At 37.6% G+C, this 16,197-nt stretch overlaps 1 protein-coding gene across 2 annotated transcripts in view; it reads right to left on the bottom strand.

The window, feature by feature from the left end:
* Positions 1-16,197, bottom strand: part of POLR3A (RNA polymerase III subunit A) — a 31,052-nt gene that overhangs the window by 7,615 nt on the left and 7,240 nt on the right. The window contains exons 10-24 of one of the 2 annotated variants that reach the window (XM_038140658.1): positions 15,464-15,605; positions 14,830-14,970; positions 13,538-13,607; positions 12,726-12,853; positions 12,109-12,247; positions 10,697-10,861; positions 10,246-10,418; positions 9,522-9,633; positions 8,123-8,241; positions 6,701-6,838; positions 5,053-5,223; positions 4,140-4,253; positions 3,412-3,447; positions 497-583; positions 329-411 (exon numbers count right to left, since the gene is read on the bottom strand). In XM_038140658.1, coding sequence (XP_037996586.1) covers positions 329-411; positions 497-583; positions 3,412-3,447; positions 4,140-4,253; positions 5,053-5,223; positions 6,701-6,838; positions 8,123-8,241; positions 9,522-9,633; positions 10,246-10,418; positions 10,697-10,861; positions 12,109-12,247; positions 12,726-12,853; positions 13,538-13,607; positions 14,830-14,970; positions 15,464-15,605 — 1,818 coding nt within the window. The remainder of the gene's footprint in view (positions 1-328; positions 412-496; positions 584-3,411; positions 3,448-4,139; positions 4,254-5,052; positions 5,224-6,700; positions 6,839-8,122; positions 8,242-9,521; positions 9,634-10,245; positions 10,419-10,696; positions 10,862-12,108; positions 12,248-12,725; positions 12,854-13,537; positions 13,608-14,829; positions 14,971-15,463; positions 15,606-16,197) is intronic. The other variant, XM_038140659.1, reaches the window with a different exon arrangement.

Raw genomic sequence — 16,197 nt, 5'->3', positions numbered from 1 at the left:
TTTTTACAATGTAAAAGGATACCAAATTTTGTTAATGAAAGGATCTGCTTTTGACTCAAGACAAACATAAATACCTCACTGGTTAGATCTCTAGAACTTTTGTGCAAGACTGCCTTAACAAGCCCACCTGTAGACAGTGATGCTTTTTTTTTTTTTTTTTGCATCCTACCTTGGTCTTGTAATGTTTATGTCATTGGAGCCAATTTTTTCTAATTCTTTGTACTGCATTCACAACAGAACCAATATTCATACAGTAAAAACAGCAAAATACACCCCAACATTACCAACAAAGCAGCAGCACTGAGAACACAGCAGGGTAAACACTCACCTCATGTACTTGTCTCTACAAGTCTCTAGAAACTTCTCTAGTTGTGTTGGAGTAATCCTATCCAACTGATACAAAACTCTTGGCTGAAAAGAGAATGGCATAGTTGGAAAAGCAACAACTCATGAAGATGGAAAAGAACTACATCATTATCCCATTGAAATTATTTACCTCTGTTGTGCCGTTGTCATTAATTCCATACTTGTCCCTAGTTTTTTTTATCTTCTCAGAAACACCCTTGATGAATTTTTTAATTTCCTGAAATCACATTAAAACCACAGTAAGTGAAAATGTGGTCTCCAAATAGTTACAATAAATTAATCATGCACAACATAAAGAGAGGAACACAAAAATTTAGACAAACACATACATTAGAGTCTAGCAATCGAGATCCACTTCGGTGTAGCCACTAGTCAGTAGCAGTACATAAGGACTATGGTCCATGCTGAATAAAAGCATCCTTCTTGAGCACACACTGACAGGTGAAGATAGGATCAACCCAAGTCAGCTTTCTTCCTACCCACCACTTTAAATCACTTTCAGTAGAAAGTGATTTAAAAACTAAAAAAAACCAGTAACTCAAAACTCTTATTTTTTGGCGATACTGACACAAATACATTCTCTCTCAATCCTCAATATTCAAAACAGTCAAAATGGAAAGCCTCTGGCAAGAGAGGAAGTATATGAAGTGTATCTGCTGGAGAGATTTCAGAGATTTGATGTGCACTTCATTTGTCAGAAAAAACCTCAAAACTATTATATACATGTCAGTGTTTACCTAATATGACCCAAGTAACTTCTCTAAGCTGTGGAGAGGTCTTGAAGATAATTGCATTTAACAGGTCATACTACATAGACCTTTCACTCTCTTACCAGGCTTACCCAAAACAAGTTCTAATAGTCTTTACTGGAACATAAACTGAAACAATACCATTAGAAAAACATCCACCATTTATTCTAGAAAAGATCATTTGGTCATTACATATTGGACATACACGTGTACACTAGAAGTCATGAAATATGAGATCCGTGATTAAACTCTTCCACAAACGTGGACTTGGTGCAAGTCATTACCATAACACAAAGTTATCAAAACCTAAATATAAACAAAAAGCAAGAGGAAATCCTTCCTATCGGTTTCAACCATGATTCAGGAAAGCCCCCACAGAGAAGCAAATACTTCAATTTTTTAAAGTCCTTTTAAGCCTTTTCTACCCCATTAGTCCTACCTAACAAACAGAGTGATGGTTACACAGCATCACCTCTTCTGCATTAGGTACTGGACTCCTTGTGACCACCACAGTCAGCTGAGCACTGACAATTGCTTGCAAAAATGACTAAGTATCTGAGGGACTGCCTTTTTTTCACAGCTGACTTCATAGAAACATGAAAACACTTTATTGCATTCTAACAGAATTCTCTCTCAAAATAACAACATTTTTACTGGCATTCAAGGTATTTCCAGAAAGTACATTATTTTCTGTGAGTACCAGAACCGAGTTCAAAAGGAAGAACAGACAACAGAAGTGCTGCTGGAATGGATGCTTCGAAGTTGCTTCCCCACTTGGATGAAAGGATGTATTCTCATGTTTTTGCCCCTTTTTTCTGCCCTGCAGTAAGTAGCATTATTCACAAATAATATACTTGGACATTTTAAAGGCTTTTGACCCCAACATACTTACTTTAACAAATATATTATAAATTTTTTGCAAGTGTTTCGGCAATAATATGGAATCAGAGAAGTTAATCTTTTCATTGCACATGCATAAAAAAAGCAATGCTGAAGGACTTGCACAAGACTTTTCCTCTTGGACAGTGCCTGAGTTCCAGAGTACTTGAAAAAAATACAAACAACCCCAATGCAATAAATCAATTATTATATATAATTCTGAATAAGGTACTCAAATTATATGTTACTTCCATACACCAGAGTCAAAAAAGGTGGAAGATAAATCTCTGAAAACTTATTTTTCATTGTCAAACTTTTACTCATGCAGAAGACCTAAAAGAGGAAATTACTTATTCTTCTCAGCTTTCACATATCTGTTGGCATTTTATCCAAACTATGGATTAATTTTTACTACAAATAGAATGAAAATGTAGCTCACTCTTTATGAGCCTCTCTCTCTCTCTCTCCGGATTTATAATCTTTAGTGCAACACTGTGCTCTGTGAGCACAGCTAGATAACTTCCAGAGTGGACTCAAAAAAACATTGATTTTTTTTTTCATAACTTCTAAATCCATGAAGTCTTAGTCTGGACCAGATTAACAAAAAGGCACCAAATGGGCTCAGTAAGATGTGGCTCAACACAGGCCTTGCCAGCTCCTGTAGAGCTGCTGTTCAGCCAAAATTTCAGGGTGCAAACCACGCTCTCCCAGGGTTTGCATCAGGTGTCACAGCAGCCAGGTTAGTGGCATCATCTACACACCAGAAGCACTGCTTGCATGGCAGTCCTTGCAGCGAAGAAGCCACTGGAATGCACAGTGGCACAGGCAATGCCATGAGATGCAGCCAAAATCTGCTCCACTTGAGGCAGACCCAGTAGGCCAACTCTGCATATAGCGGCACTGAGTGGCTGTGGACTGACCTTCTTCTGTGCTTGCACCACATTCCCAGCACTCCTATTCCATCATCTCAAACAAGCACAGCAAAATGACTTTTTTTTGGCTATTTAGACACCCTGTGTTCTGGACTGGAGTGGATAAGCCCATTACAGGAACCTCTAGCTAAAACAACCACACTAAGAAGCATCTCTGTTCTGGAATGGGAAAGTGGAGGAAGGGAAAGGAAAACACCAGAAAAACATGCTCATGTCCCTAGAGACTGAAAAAATGACTTTTAGGAAGAAAAGTCAAGTTTTGAAAGAAAGCTTCCTCAAAATCCTTGAATCTAGCAATGAATATTAATTAACATGTCACAGTTTTCACATTAAGAAAGTTAAATAATTGTGATGAACACCTATATCATAATTTAACAAGCAGTAATATATATATGCTAATCAATTACTTTAGCACTATACACACATCTTTAGCTAAAAAGCACTAACATTAATGCTCACACAGTGCACACACATGCTACGATTACCTCATTATATTTTTCATAACCTGTCTCAGTTAATGTCTTCAAGGAGGAACAGAAAAAAAAAGGAAAGAAGAAAATGTGACTATCTAAAACTTAAAAACCTTAAGCTAATTATCACTAAGGTGATGTAGCCATATCTGTGGTTCTGAAATTAATAACAATTAAACTTTCATTATATGATTTAAAACATGTATGCTTAAATAACAGCTTTATCCCCACACTCTGATATTAAATAATTTGATTTCCTTTCCTTCAGACTTGCAGTTAAGATTTACAGCAAATATGGATATAACTATTTTTTCAGCTCCACTCTCTCAATGGAAGTGCAATTCAGGTTTACCTTGTGCTCTGAAACACTCTGTTCTATTAAGAAGAAACACTACAAACAACAGGTCATGAAATAAACCTTGTTCTCATCACTGCCAGTAATCAGAAGGTTCATCAGGGTAACAGCTTTATATGGATGTAAGGTTAAGTCTATAGGCAGGTTAATTCTACAGTTTTGATCAGTGATTCTCAAGGAAGTCTTGAGAGTGGCTGCTCTCGTAAATATTAAAACTGCCCAGTGCTCTTTCAAACGAATTGAATTTTACAATTCAAAGTACAAGCAGTCCTGCGAACCTTCGCTCACCCTTAAAAGCCATCTAAGTAGTCTCCAGACAGGCTAAAGTCCTGTCCTTAAATAACAGGGAAAAGTTAATCACACTGTGATAAGGAAGTGAGATAATTACCTGCAGAAAACTGTCTTGGCAGCAAAGAAATTCATTCTTCTTCATGATGGACTCGGACGTTAACACCAATTCATTTTTGCTAAGGGCTGGTTCACTCCGGCACGGATAGACAGCCTTCACAGGAAAAAAACATGACTTATCCACAGAGAGCACATGCACAAAAACTCCATTGCAAAGACACAGAACACAAATGTAGAACTGAATAACAGCATTCTTTATTTCTGGTTGTGTCTTTTTGTAGTTTGTTGAATGGGGTTTTTTTCGGTTGGGTTTGGTTTACTATACTATATATTAGACTACTGTGGAAAGAAGGGCCACATCCACTCCTACTTATTTCTGCAAATCTGAAGGTATATACCCAGACATTTCTAGTTCTACCCATTTTTTACACCCATATTACAGAAATCTAAACAGTTACTTCAGCAAAAGGCTTTTTCCTGGGGGAAGGGGGTCACGACACACCAACCAACCACAAAAACGAACAATACAAGTCTTCAAACATGACAATATTATTGAACAAACACCAGCCAGTGGAACTCAAGGAACATCCACGTCTTGATTTAATAGAGAATTAATCTGTGCATTGTACCAAACCAGTACCCAAAAAAGCCTGTAGTAATTTATCTAGTGAGCTGGATATCAGGCCATAAAACTATGTTCAAGCACAGAAAGAAATTTTACTTTTCACAGTTATACATGGTTTGGTCTCTGTACACAAATTGCTCTGTTCCACTGGAAAAAAATATCTATTACTCTTAGAATACACATCCTGAAAGACTGACCAGGACCATTCAAAAAAGGCAGATAGAAAATAAATACTTCCAGTGAAACATTTTTCCCCATTATTTACTACTTTCTTCTCCATGCTTAACAGTATTTTCACACTTTCAATAAGGACTTCAGCAATCCTTACCCTTATATTGTCTAGAACTCTCTTGAATTCCAGCGGTTCATCCTTCCCTTCCATAGCCGCAGGATCCAAGCCATCTCCTCCATAAATAAACTGTATAATGTCACCAGTAGAACTTCTGACTGTTAAATCATACTGTGAGCAAAGATCTTCAAGGGATTTTACCAGACGTCTCTGAAGGAAAAAAAAAAAAATCAAGGAAAGTAAAATGGATCTTTTTAAAAATAGCTGTTGATACACAATACAAGAAGTATAGAAACCAGACTTGGGAAATAAATCTGACACAGTGATGAGCAGGCATGAAAACCTACTTAAAATCATATATTACCCCTCAGACCTTTCTGCACATTCCACAGAACAGGAAAGTCAATAAAATTTCATGCAACAACACAATACTCCACATTTAGAATTCCATTGTATAGAAAAGCTAATGACTTAAGGCTAAGCTGCAAAAAACTACTGTAGTTGGAGAGATTTATTTGGGTGGGTTTTTTTGACATAACACTCATATTCTTCCAAGAAGATTTATTTCTCAAGGGCTACAATGCTTTTTGTATATGAAAGTAGAACCACTCAATGATTGTTTTCACTGAGAAAACACAAAGAGGTCACCTGCCAAAGCCATTTTTCTGTCTGGGTTATCTGCTTCTCCTACATTAACTCCTTGTATTGGGAAATCCCTTAACTACCATATTCCTTTGCATTCCTAAAGAGAAAGTATGCTATCAAACATTTTAGGTTAAAAATATTTTTACTTGAAAGATGGACTTCACTGTTCCATGAAACCAAATTAGATCACCTAAACTAGACTATGAATTGCTATTTTTTTTTTTCTCACTGGTGAGAAAAAAGGTAAGATAAAATAAATGTTAAGATTTTTTTTTATATTTCCAAGTCCAAGTGCTACAATTCATTGATATAGGAAGAAAATTAAAGAGGAAAAGTATTTTGCAGACTGCATATTTTATATATACATGAGTGTGTAAATACTTGCACACATGCCAAGATTATTCCATTAGTTTTGGAGACAAATGGTCTAATTAGTCACCCACCCCAAAAGGTGGGTTTTTTTCTGTCTTTGTTAGTTGTCTATCTTGGAATGTGCTCCCAGCCCAAATTTATCTTGGCTTTTCTGCTGTTACACTGGGAAGAGGGCTATAATTCACATACTACTTAAATGTTGGAACAGAAATCTTAAGACTGCACATAACAGCAAGAAGCTTTGTTGGAGGGACATTTATTTACAGCCAAAGACATGAAAATCTTACAGAACCAGTCTAAGTCTACATGGCAAGGTCCCTCTTGCCTAGAGAGCAGACACTCAAAGGGAGCTTTAGCTGCATTTCTGTCATCATTCACATCAGGTTTAAGAACACACTACTCAGAATTGCACAGAACAAGGACTTTTACCCATATTCAGGAGCAAACAGCTTAACAGAAGCATGTTATTGTACCACAGGCTGAGATCTCATTTACAAACCCCACACCTCCCAGAGAACAGACCAAGCCATGTATTTCACACTATAAATTAGTCTGTTACATTGAAAACCCACAACGTTTGCACTTCTCCCTGATCCAGCACCTCGACATGCACATGAGAAATATCCACATCTTTCAAGACTGATAAAACCCTCACTCTGCTGACAGTTACCTGCATATACCCAGTTTCAGCTGTTTTTACAGCTGTATCAACCAGACCTTCTCGACCAGCCATTGTGTGGAAAAAAAATTCAGTGGGAGTCAACCCAGAATAGAAGCTGTTCGCAACAAAGCCTTTTGCTGCAGGGAGCTGCAGGGAAGAGTGGGAAAAACACAGTTAAAATGCAATGTATGTTCTGCATGTTACAGAAAGACATGGTGCATGTCATTGAAATGCTTTCTCAAAGTTAGCCAATACCCCCACCAACACAGGACAATGAACTCAGCTCTGCTTAGCTCAAGTTCCATATTTGTATTTTAGATCTGAATAAAGGTTTCAGAAACCCTTGCCTAGTTCTTCCGAACTAATTTACCAGTGTTTCTCCTTCCTCCTTGCCACATGTCCAGCTATTCCTTCCCAATGCTACACCATTAAACTTCCAAAAATTGAAACTGCAATTAAGAATGTTCATTTTGCTATAGTAGTGCAAAAGTATTTGCTAAAGACTAAAGAAGCTAGGAAAAATACAACTGGAGATATGGATATAATTAATTTTTTTGAATGGTTTGTCCTCACCCCTGAGGAAAGTTCTTGCCAATGAAATTTACACAGGCATCCCTTCAAGTCAAATATCACTTTTTGTGGTTATTCAACAACAGCTAATGCTTTCTCAGTCAGAAAAAAGCTAGAGCTAGATTTTATCTTCCCATCTAAATCACAACTTATTGTTTCTTTTTCTACTTATTCAGTATGTTACAGAACTCAGAAGCTGAAATTTGGACACTTAATCACATATGCAAGTGTCATAGCCACCATTTAACACTTAGCTAACACACAAACTAGACTATGGGCTCATACCTAGAACCTTTGCTAGCATTCATTACATTTCAAACAGCACTTTAAAAGAAATTAATCTCACTGGATTATATATTAACAAGTGCATGAGAGTCATTATTGCTTCATGTAGGACCGAAACATGAAACACAAAGTAACCCATGGTACCTATCCTGGTGGAAAAAGAGTAAAAGCAGAATGATTTATCTGGCATGTTCTCACCTGTTTATAAAGACACCAACACACATTCAGCAGTTTTCCTGGGAAGTATTAGTGCAGTCAAACATAACACCAGTGGGAAACTTTACTTTAACAAATTATTTTTAGGACTCTGAAGAGAACCAAAAATGTACCATCACCTCACTTTAATTTTACTAAATTATAAAGGCCAAAGCAAGGTTTAGATGTAAAGAGTCAAGCTAACTAGACATCTTATGGCAATTCAGAACACCATTGTTAACTCCCAAATCACACAAAACACTTGACATTGACCAGATATGATCCTTTCCCTTCAGCATTGCATCATGCATTCTCCTCAAAATGGCTTAAGGAAACTTGTTTCACTTTCCTTCACAGTCCATTGTAAACACCCAGAATTACCTTAGAATGCTTCTCAAAGTGAGGCAAGGACCTGTTCTCAAACCCGTCAGGAACACGGGACCCACTGATCGCCTGCTGCCCTACACAAGCAATCATCTGGGATATGTTAATGAAGGAGCCTGAAAAGACAAAGGAAAAGAAAGGCCCTCACTCACAAATGAGGAATATACTGCTTCCCTAATGAGCTACCTTCACTTCCATGAAGGTGAATTATTTAGCCTCATAACTGCTCAGCAAAACAGAACTACAAAAAGTTAGAGGAACTTTTCTGTTACTCATCCTATTAATTTAAGCATTTCTGCAAAGGCTGGCATTTAAGTCTATGATACAGCCAACAATTTTTCCTTTTTTTTCCTTTGGGTCATAGACATAGATGCCATTATTTGGCTCCCATCCTTATATTATCCTGGGTTGCATTACAGATCGTGTTTTACACAGCCCATGATCCTAACCTACATATTTTGCATCACAATTTCTTCAATAAGCATACTTCAGTATTTTTCATAAAGGGTTCAGTGTCTACCAGGACTCCTAGAACAAATTAAATCCCAGAGAATTAAGTTAACTCAGAAGTTTTATTTGCTGAATATGTTTGCAAACAATGCCTCCCCATCACCCCCACAAAAATTATGCACTTTAAAATATTATTCATCTTAGATTTCAGCATTTCTTTAGAACACATATCAGTATGAGGCTTTCCACAAATTATTAGACAGCAAAAAAAAGGCAAAAGTGACTTCTTCAAATTCTTAAAGGAAACAGATGAAAACTCACACAAGAATTTGAGACCTTATAGCACCTTCCAGTACCTAAAGAGTATCCCAAGAAGGACAGAGAGAAACCTTACACAAGAGCATGTAGGGACAGAACAGGGGGAATGACTTTAAACTGTCAGAGGGCAGGTTTAGATTAGACATCAGGAAGAAACTCTTTATAATGAGGTTGGTGAGGCACTAGAACAGGTTGCTCCATCCTGGTCAGGTAGAAGATGTCCCAACCCACGGCAGGGCAGTTGGAACTAGATCATCTTTAAAGTCCCTCCCAAATAATTCCATGATTCTACGAAATGTTAGTTCCAATTCTGAATGCATCATTTACCATTGATTCTTCTATGTGATATAAATAAGTAGAAACAGAACTGAAAAGTTTTTACAGATTAATTAAAATCTTAAGAACAAGATGTTTTGCAACTTGTACTAAAAATCAAGACACAAGAATATCAGAACATCTGCTTGATTTTAACTAACCATACCCAACCTGTACTTACTGAGCCACTTGAAATAGCTATGACATGAACTTGCACAACTGACAGTATAAAACAACCTATCAAGATGGAACAATTAAGTTTCACATAAGTGAAGGAGTGAGCAACCTACATGCCAAGTTCAGCTGTCCCTACCTTTAGAACCACAGAGAGCCATGATCAGGGGACTGTTGCTCTTGTCCAGTTCTCTGAGACAGGCACTGCCAGCATGATCTCTGATAACAGACAGTTCTTTAAGGATTAAAGCCTGAAATACAGTATTTCAGAGGTTCAGAATTTGCTAAAAAACACTTACACAAACAGAACTCTATCAGTCCCAGCAACACCTTCAGTAGTAAAAGGGAATTCAAAACATAGTGAAGACAAAGAAACTGAGTTGTTGCTTCAGGTAAAACAATTTTAAATTTCAACTTGCCTAACTTCCAGTTTGCTGAGGAAAATGTCTTTGTTGGCATAAGACCAGGGTTATCCAAGAATATGACAACCTCTTATCAGCATAAAAAACACCAGCTAAATTGAGCATTGCACTGAGCTCTAAGTCACACAGTGCTGCATGGAAGATAACCACGAACATATCGATCAATGTAATCAACTCCATTCCAAATACCTGTGTAATTTTATTCTCTTGTATCACCCCAATATACCCTGGAGGATTGCAGTTGTTCTGTATTAAGCTAACATTTTTAGATGCATACAAACATCTGAAGCCTGTACAGACTCAGCTCCAGTTACATGCCTAGGGACTGTATTTGCTTGTATTTTTAGGTTTCAGAAGGTAAGTGTAGACTTTGCCATGTACAAGAATGTATTTGTGAAGCCTCTACTCCAAATGGAGAGTGAATTCAATTAAAAATTTTACCTCTAATGTCTCTTCCGCAGTACAACCAGGCTGCTGCTGTAGCTTGCCAGTGTTCAGAGCTTCAATATACTCGTCACATTTCTTATAGCCAGCATTCAGGAGCTCATACTTAGCTTTTAGCAGGCCCTGTCCAGGGGTTACATCACCAATTCCAATTGAAAAGCCACGATTAGCTATTATTAAAAAGAAAATAAATTTTGATAGTTCAATCTCATATAGAGAAAACAAATTAAACCCAGGAAATAGTATTGGCAACTTCCTATTTTGCCTCCCTTCATGTGACCATCACAAGCACTTCATAACCACAATAATAACAATAATGGTTTCACTGTCTCCCACCTTCGAAGCAAGCTTATTTTTTTAAAAGCACAGCATGTCATATTTGAAGCAAAAATCTTGCTTGCTGTCTATTTCTGCATTAAAGTAGTATTTTACAAGGAAATGTACTTACAAAGATAGACTGGAGCAAGTCTGGCCAGACGGGACATGGCATCTGCAGCTTCTACCTGGCCCCAGTCTCTCAGCAAGATGTAGAAGATGTTGTTCTTGGATCCTGACCCCAGTGTTCCTTTGTCCATACTGCCACTCATTAACTCACTGTTTTGAATTGTGACATCTAGAAATGAAAAGGAAAAAAAGAACTCACCAGTTTTCTATAACATTCACTACCTAATAGTGATCACTTACAGAGAGAATTTTTAAATAAAAGCTCTGTCCATGCTCAGTATTTTCAATGTGAATTTAGGTATCATCTTCTTGAAGCACAAGTGACTGCTCTATCACTTATTACATCAAATCAAAACATGATCCAGGTATTCTTGAGACTTATGAGAATTTGCACAGAACTTTCTGAGGACATTTACTATGTCTGCAGAAATGCATTTTTTTCAATGAACTGAACACAGCCAACAATGAAATCTACAAGTTTTCAACATCACGTGCTCTTCCCATGTTTTCTAAAATTAATAGACTGTGAAATAAAGACAATATCTTATGTTCACAGGAATGTGAGCAGGATTGCTTTGTGGCCTTTTGCCCTACAAAATTTACAGGCTTAAAAAAATTGTTCCACCATATTTACAATGAACTTCATAGCACAGAGTTTTCCTTTCATCTACAGAAACCACTCAGTCATCTGTAGAGAGGACTTGAGTGCTAACTGGGAAATTCTTTCTTGAGGCAACACTGCATGACAGAATTGGTGTAAATCAATGGTTCCTCAACTCACACTTGTGAGCAGCAAGGAACCAGCCTAAGCCTGCCTGCTCAAGTTCCTTTCCAATAGTCACCACATGAATGTTAAATTCTGTGAAAAGTCTTCCTCATCTCCTATAGCCTTTTCAACCATGGTGCTCTGCATTCCATCTGCCACTGACATCCCTAACTGGAAGGACATCCCTAACTGGATGGTTTGATATCTCAGAGATTTATCTTCCCTGCATATTCTAACTCTTTACAGTGTTTGACTTCTAATCCCTGCATTAGTACCCCTCATCAAGAGACTAAATTCTTTCACTTGCCTCTGAACAACCACTTCCTAAGCTTTGCTTTCGCCTCTCTCACCTTCAAACAGTAAGTTAGCATCATGACAAGCTGAGCATCAAACGAAACACATTTTAGTTTAAGAAAACAGACTTCAACTCTTGAGAAAACTGGCAAAATTTTATTTTTCACTTTAAGAACACTTAAAGTGTAGTGAAGAATAGTATATATATATGAAGTATATATATAGTGAAGTATAGTATAATATAAAAGTATCACTTATAGTATAGTGAAGTACAGCTTCAATGCCCACAGTAAGCTCATTAATTTCCATGATTTCTTTGAAGACTTCCAAAACATGGCTTTAGAAGTGTCACTCACAAGAATCATTGTAGCACAGGTCCTCCCCTTTGCCACAATACTGTTTGCCCTTTGTTCGTAGGTTGGCTTTTACAGGACAATCATCACTGGGTTTGAGAATGAGGCTGAAAACCTGTTTTCCTGTCCAGAGTGTTACAGGCTGAGAGAAACAGAAGAATGAAGATTACAAGTTTATGCTACAACTACAGAAAAAGAGCAAGCAAGAATTTAATTGTAAAATTGCTTGATATATGGAACATGTCTACAGAGAATCATACTTGTAGAAATGCATAGTAGCATTCCTTTGAAAAACATCCTCTTTCATAGATTTGAACCCCCTGGGTGCTGAATGGTTATCCTTTACAACAGGGTATGTGCATGCACTCAGAGTAACGTGCACTACTGCTCCCTCTTACTGTCATGTTCCCCTTTCTGACTAGAAAAGGCAAAAAACATCAAAGATGCTGCTGGCATTTCATTTCTGAAAGAGAAAACCTCTGAAAGAGGTTGCAACATTGATAATTACTTCTTTATAAAGTATCTTTGATTTAAAACTTTAGGAGTTTAAAGATTCATGTAAAATCACTATGGGTCAAGAACACACAACGGAGTAACATGCAAAAAATAGTTTGACACACCTTCAGAATTGCTGGGGGTGGAAGACGAACTTTGATCTTCTCATCCTTGCCAACCAGGATAGATGCAATAATTTGACAGGCTTTGGCTCGATCAAAAAAGGTATCTTTCAATGTAAGAAGATAAGCACCTGGAATGAAAAAAGTATTATGACAGATTCAATTTAAAAGCCATTGCATGCTCAGCATCAATTATTTCATTCCAATACTAATCAGCTCCTTACTATGCAAAACAACAACAGTTTAGACAGCTTCAGTTGTAAATCCTTTCCAGAATTTTGTTTTAATTGCTCCACACTAAATATCTGAAAATTAGGAACAGTCTATTTCTATAACCTACTTGCTCTCTCTATTTCATAAGTGAAATAAGGCCTTGGCATTTATTTTTGTACACTTTCTTCCTTATGTTCATTGAAAATATTCATGGAACATTTCCCAAATAATTAAAGACATTGAAGGTGCATACTGTAGGTTAAAGCTAAGAGTTACTGAGTGAAATCAACTCCTCTACCATAATCATAAGCAGGATACATTATCTACTGAATGCAGACGAAGATCTCAAACACTCATTTGCAGAAAAACACAGCAAAATACACTCAAAGGTAGTAATAATTGCAGCTACAAAGGTAGACAGCATCCGAAATTACTCTGAAGGCATAATTATATTTCAGGAAAACACAGGCCTTATTTAATAATGTCACTTGACTTGTGAAAGGAGAACATTTTTAATTAATATTAAAAAAATCTGAAAAAGGGAAGTGATTCTGAAGGAACAACTGTTAGATCACACAGCTCTGAAATAAGCTCATACACACCTGTGAGGAAATCTTGAATAGCAGCAATAAGAGGCTCTCCATTTCTAGGTGTTACCAAGTTTGCTTTAGTCTGCATGACACAAAAAGATACTATGCATTTGAAGACACTGATATTCCCTTGACTATTCAAAACGGAACCTACTATTTAAGACATTTATTTTATGGTGAAATGGTCAAAGCTTATTCTAAATCGAACTACAGCTTTCTTCAAAAAGATGGAAAAAAGAAGTCAGAAGTTTCAGTTCACTTCCATCCATGCACATCTACTGACAGCTAAGAAATAGTCTGAGAAAAGTTACTGGAAATTAAATATTCTGTCTCCAAAGCAGAAGTGGCAAACAACTTGATGTGTTTTGGTAGGACAGGGAAGGGAAGGCAAGCTTTGAGAAGAGGGGAAAGGTCAAGAGGTGTTACATCCACTTACAGGATCAACTGTTACATCCACTTACAGGATCCACTTACAGGGATCAACTGGAATACTGCAAGTTGTGTAATCCCCACTGATGGGTAACAATCAAGCTACCTCTAGACCCATCATCTCATGTTTTACCCAAACTACTGCTCCAGTTAATCACCCCCACCCATGGAGCAGTTTTGCCTGAACCCATTCCCACATAGACCTGAATCACACACTGGGAGTGTTCTTTTTAAGCTCACAAGTCAGTTCAGTGAGCTCCAACAGGCTGCAGCCAACAATTATGGGTATGGGTACATCTGAAGTAGGAATAGCATTCAGTAACCTTGAAGGAGCAATGGATGGGTAAATCCTCGGCTCGGTGCTACTGACTCACACCACAGATCAAAGCTTGCAACCATCAGATCCTTATTCATCTTCCCTTCCTCCTCCTTTTTTGACCCTGCCCTGTGAGCTTACTCCTTCCTGCCTTTTCTGGAAAGCTGTATTTTCCAGCACAAGCCCAGTATCACTATTTCCAGCTGGTCCATCTGCAATTCCCAGGCTGTCAGACCAGAAGCAAATGATGGATCTGCTGGTAACAGAGCCACCCTGGTAGCAATCTCTAAGGACAGTCAGGCATAAGCATACTGATGACACCTACCTACACTGCATTTTCCCCAGGTGTTAAACCTACAGCTATTAGATTACCAGGGTGTAACAGGCCTAATTTATTCTGAAGTCGTTTTTGCAGAGTTTTCAGGCAGCTTCAAAGTTGTAAATTATCCACACCAAATCATCTCGATAGTATTTCCGATTTCACATGCAAGTTAAGAACTAAAGGGCTCAGCCCATCCATCACCAGCAAAATCCCAACATGAGCATTATATCTACCCACCCCCATTAAAACAAGTGCTTCTGCTTTTGCTTCTTCTGTCTGAGGAAGGTGAAGGTTCATCTCATCGCCATCAAAGTCTGCATTGTATGGTGTACAGACACATTCATTGAACCTGAATGTCCTATGTGGTTTTACTCTAGCCTGGAAAAGGAAAAAAAATTATGCACACACAGTCAAGCATGGCTAAAAAAAAAGCCACAGTCAAGTGCTTCCTTTTTATACTACAAACATGAATCAAAATTCCTGATTATAAGATTTAACTCAACGGGAACTGACAGGAATTGTATTCACATTGTATTATAGAAATGTAGCTAATAATTTTCATTATTAAGTATTTATAAAAAGCACAAAAGATAACATTGTAGAGATCACATCAACTCCACAAAAATGAAATGCTCACACAAGAAGAGATAGCGAGGTCAGTTATGGCTCTCGGAAGATGCGTGCATACAGCATTCTGCCTGGGTACACATCAATTCCCATGCACAGGCACAACTGCACTGCATTCACCCTTGCTCCACACACTGCTTCAGCAGGAGCTGTTTATTTTTGCTTGTGTAAGACAGAAACAGCATAAAGGCCAAGTGCCTGATATTGCAGGCTGCACTGTCTGTGCCAGCCTGTGTGTACTCACAATGTGAGCCATGATGCTCAGCTTGTGCAGAGAGGGCTGCCGGTTGAACAGGACAATGTCACCATCTATCAGATGTCGCTCCACAATGTCACCGAACTTCAGCTCCTGGGCCATCTTCTCTCGGTTCCCGTATTTCAAAAATCTTCATAGGAAGAAATAATAATGCAGTCAGAAGATAGACAGACACTAAACAGAAAGACAACTAAAAATTAATTCTGTGTAATAATGCCAACTTTTCCATTAAATGCTGGAGTAGTTGTATTACAATAACTAGAAGATGAAACTGGTGTGGACTGAACCTCAGTTGCTGCTATTTTAAGCAATGAATGTATTTTGACATTATCCAACAAAGCCACAGTGATTAAACATTAAGTAAGAAAAAAGTCCATTTGTAAATACACAGAATTTATTTCAATTGTATGAGAGTATAGGAAGCTTCACTCATGTATTACCCCTCCTTCCCACATATAAACTGACTTTAGATTAGCTCTCACATGAAACAGCTAGTATGACTTGCCCAAAACCACCTGTTTTCACTTGTGTCTGCACTACATCCTCCATTTCAACTAAGACAGTCAGTCATACAAGAATATAAATCTAACTGCAGTTCAACACCATTATTAAGTGCACTTTAGTTTAAATGCAGGAGACTACTTAAAAAGTTGTACACTAAACCTGAGAATATAAAGACAATTCTTTTTCTACTGCCCTTTACGTAAGATTCTAAAAATAAA

This window comes from Motacilla alba, chromosome 6 (assembly GCF_015832195.1).
Source record: "Motacilla alba alba isolate MOTALB_02 chromosome 6, Motacilla_alba_V1.0_pri, whole genome shotgun sequence".
Taxonomy (NCBI): Eukaryota; Metazoa; Chordata; class Aves; order Passeriformes; family Motacillidae; genus Motacilla; species Motacilla alba.
The sequence above is the reverse complement of the archived record's forward strand: the minus strand, read 5'-3'. Positions and strand labels throughout refer to the sequence as shown.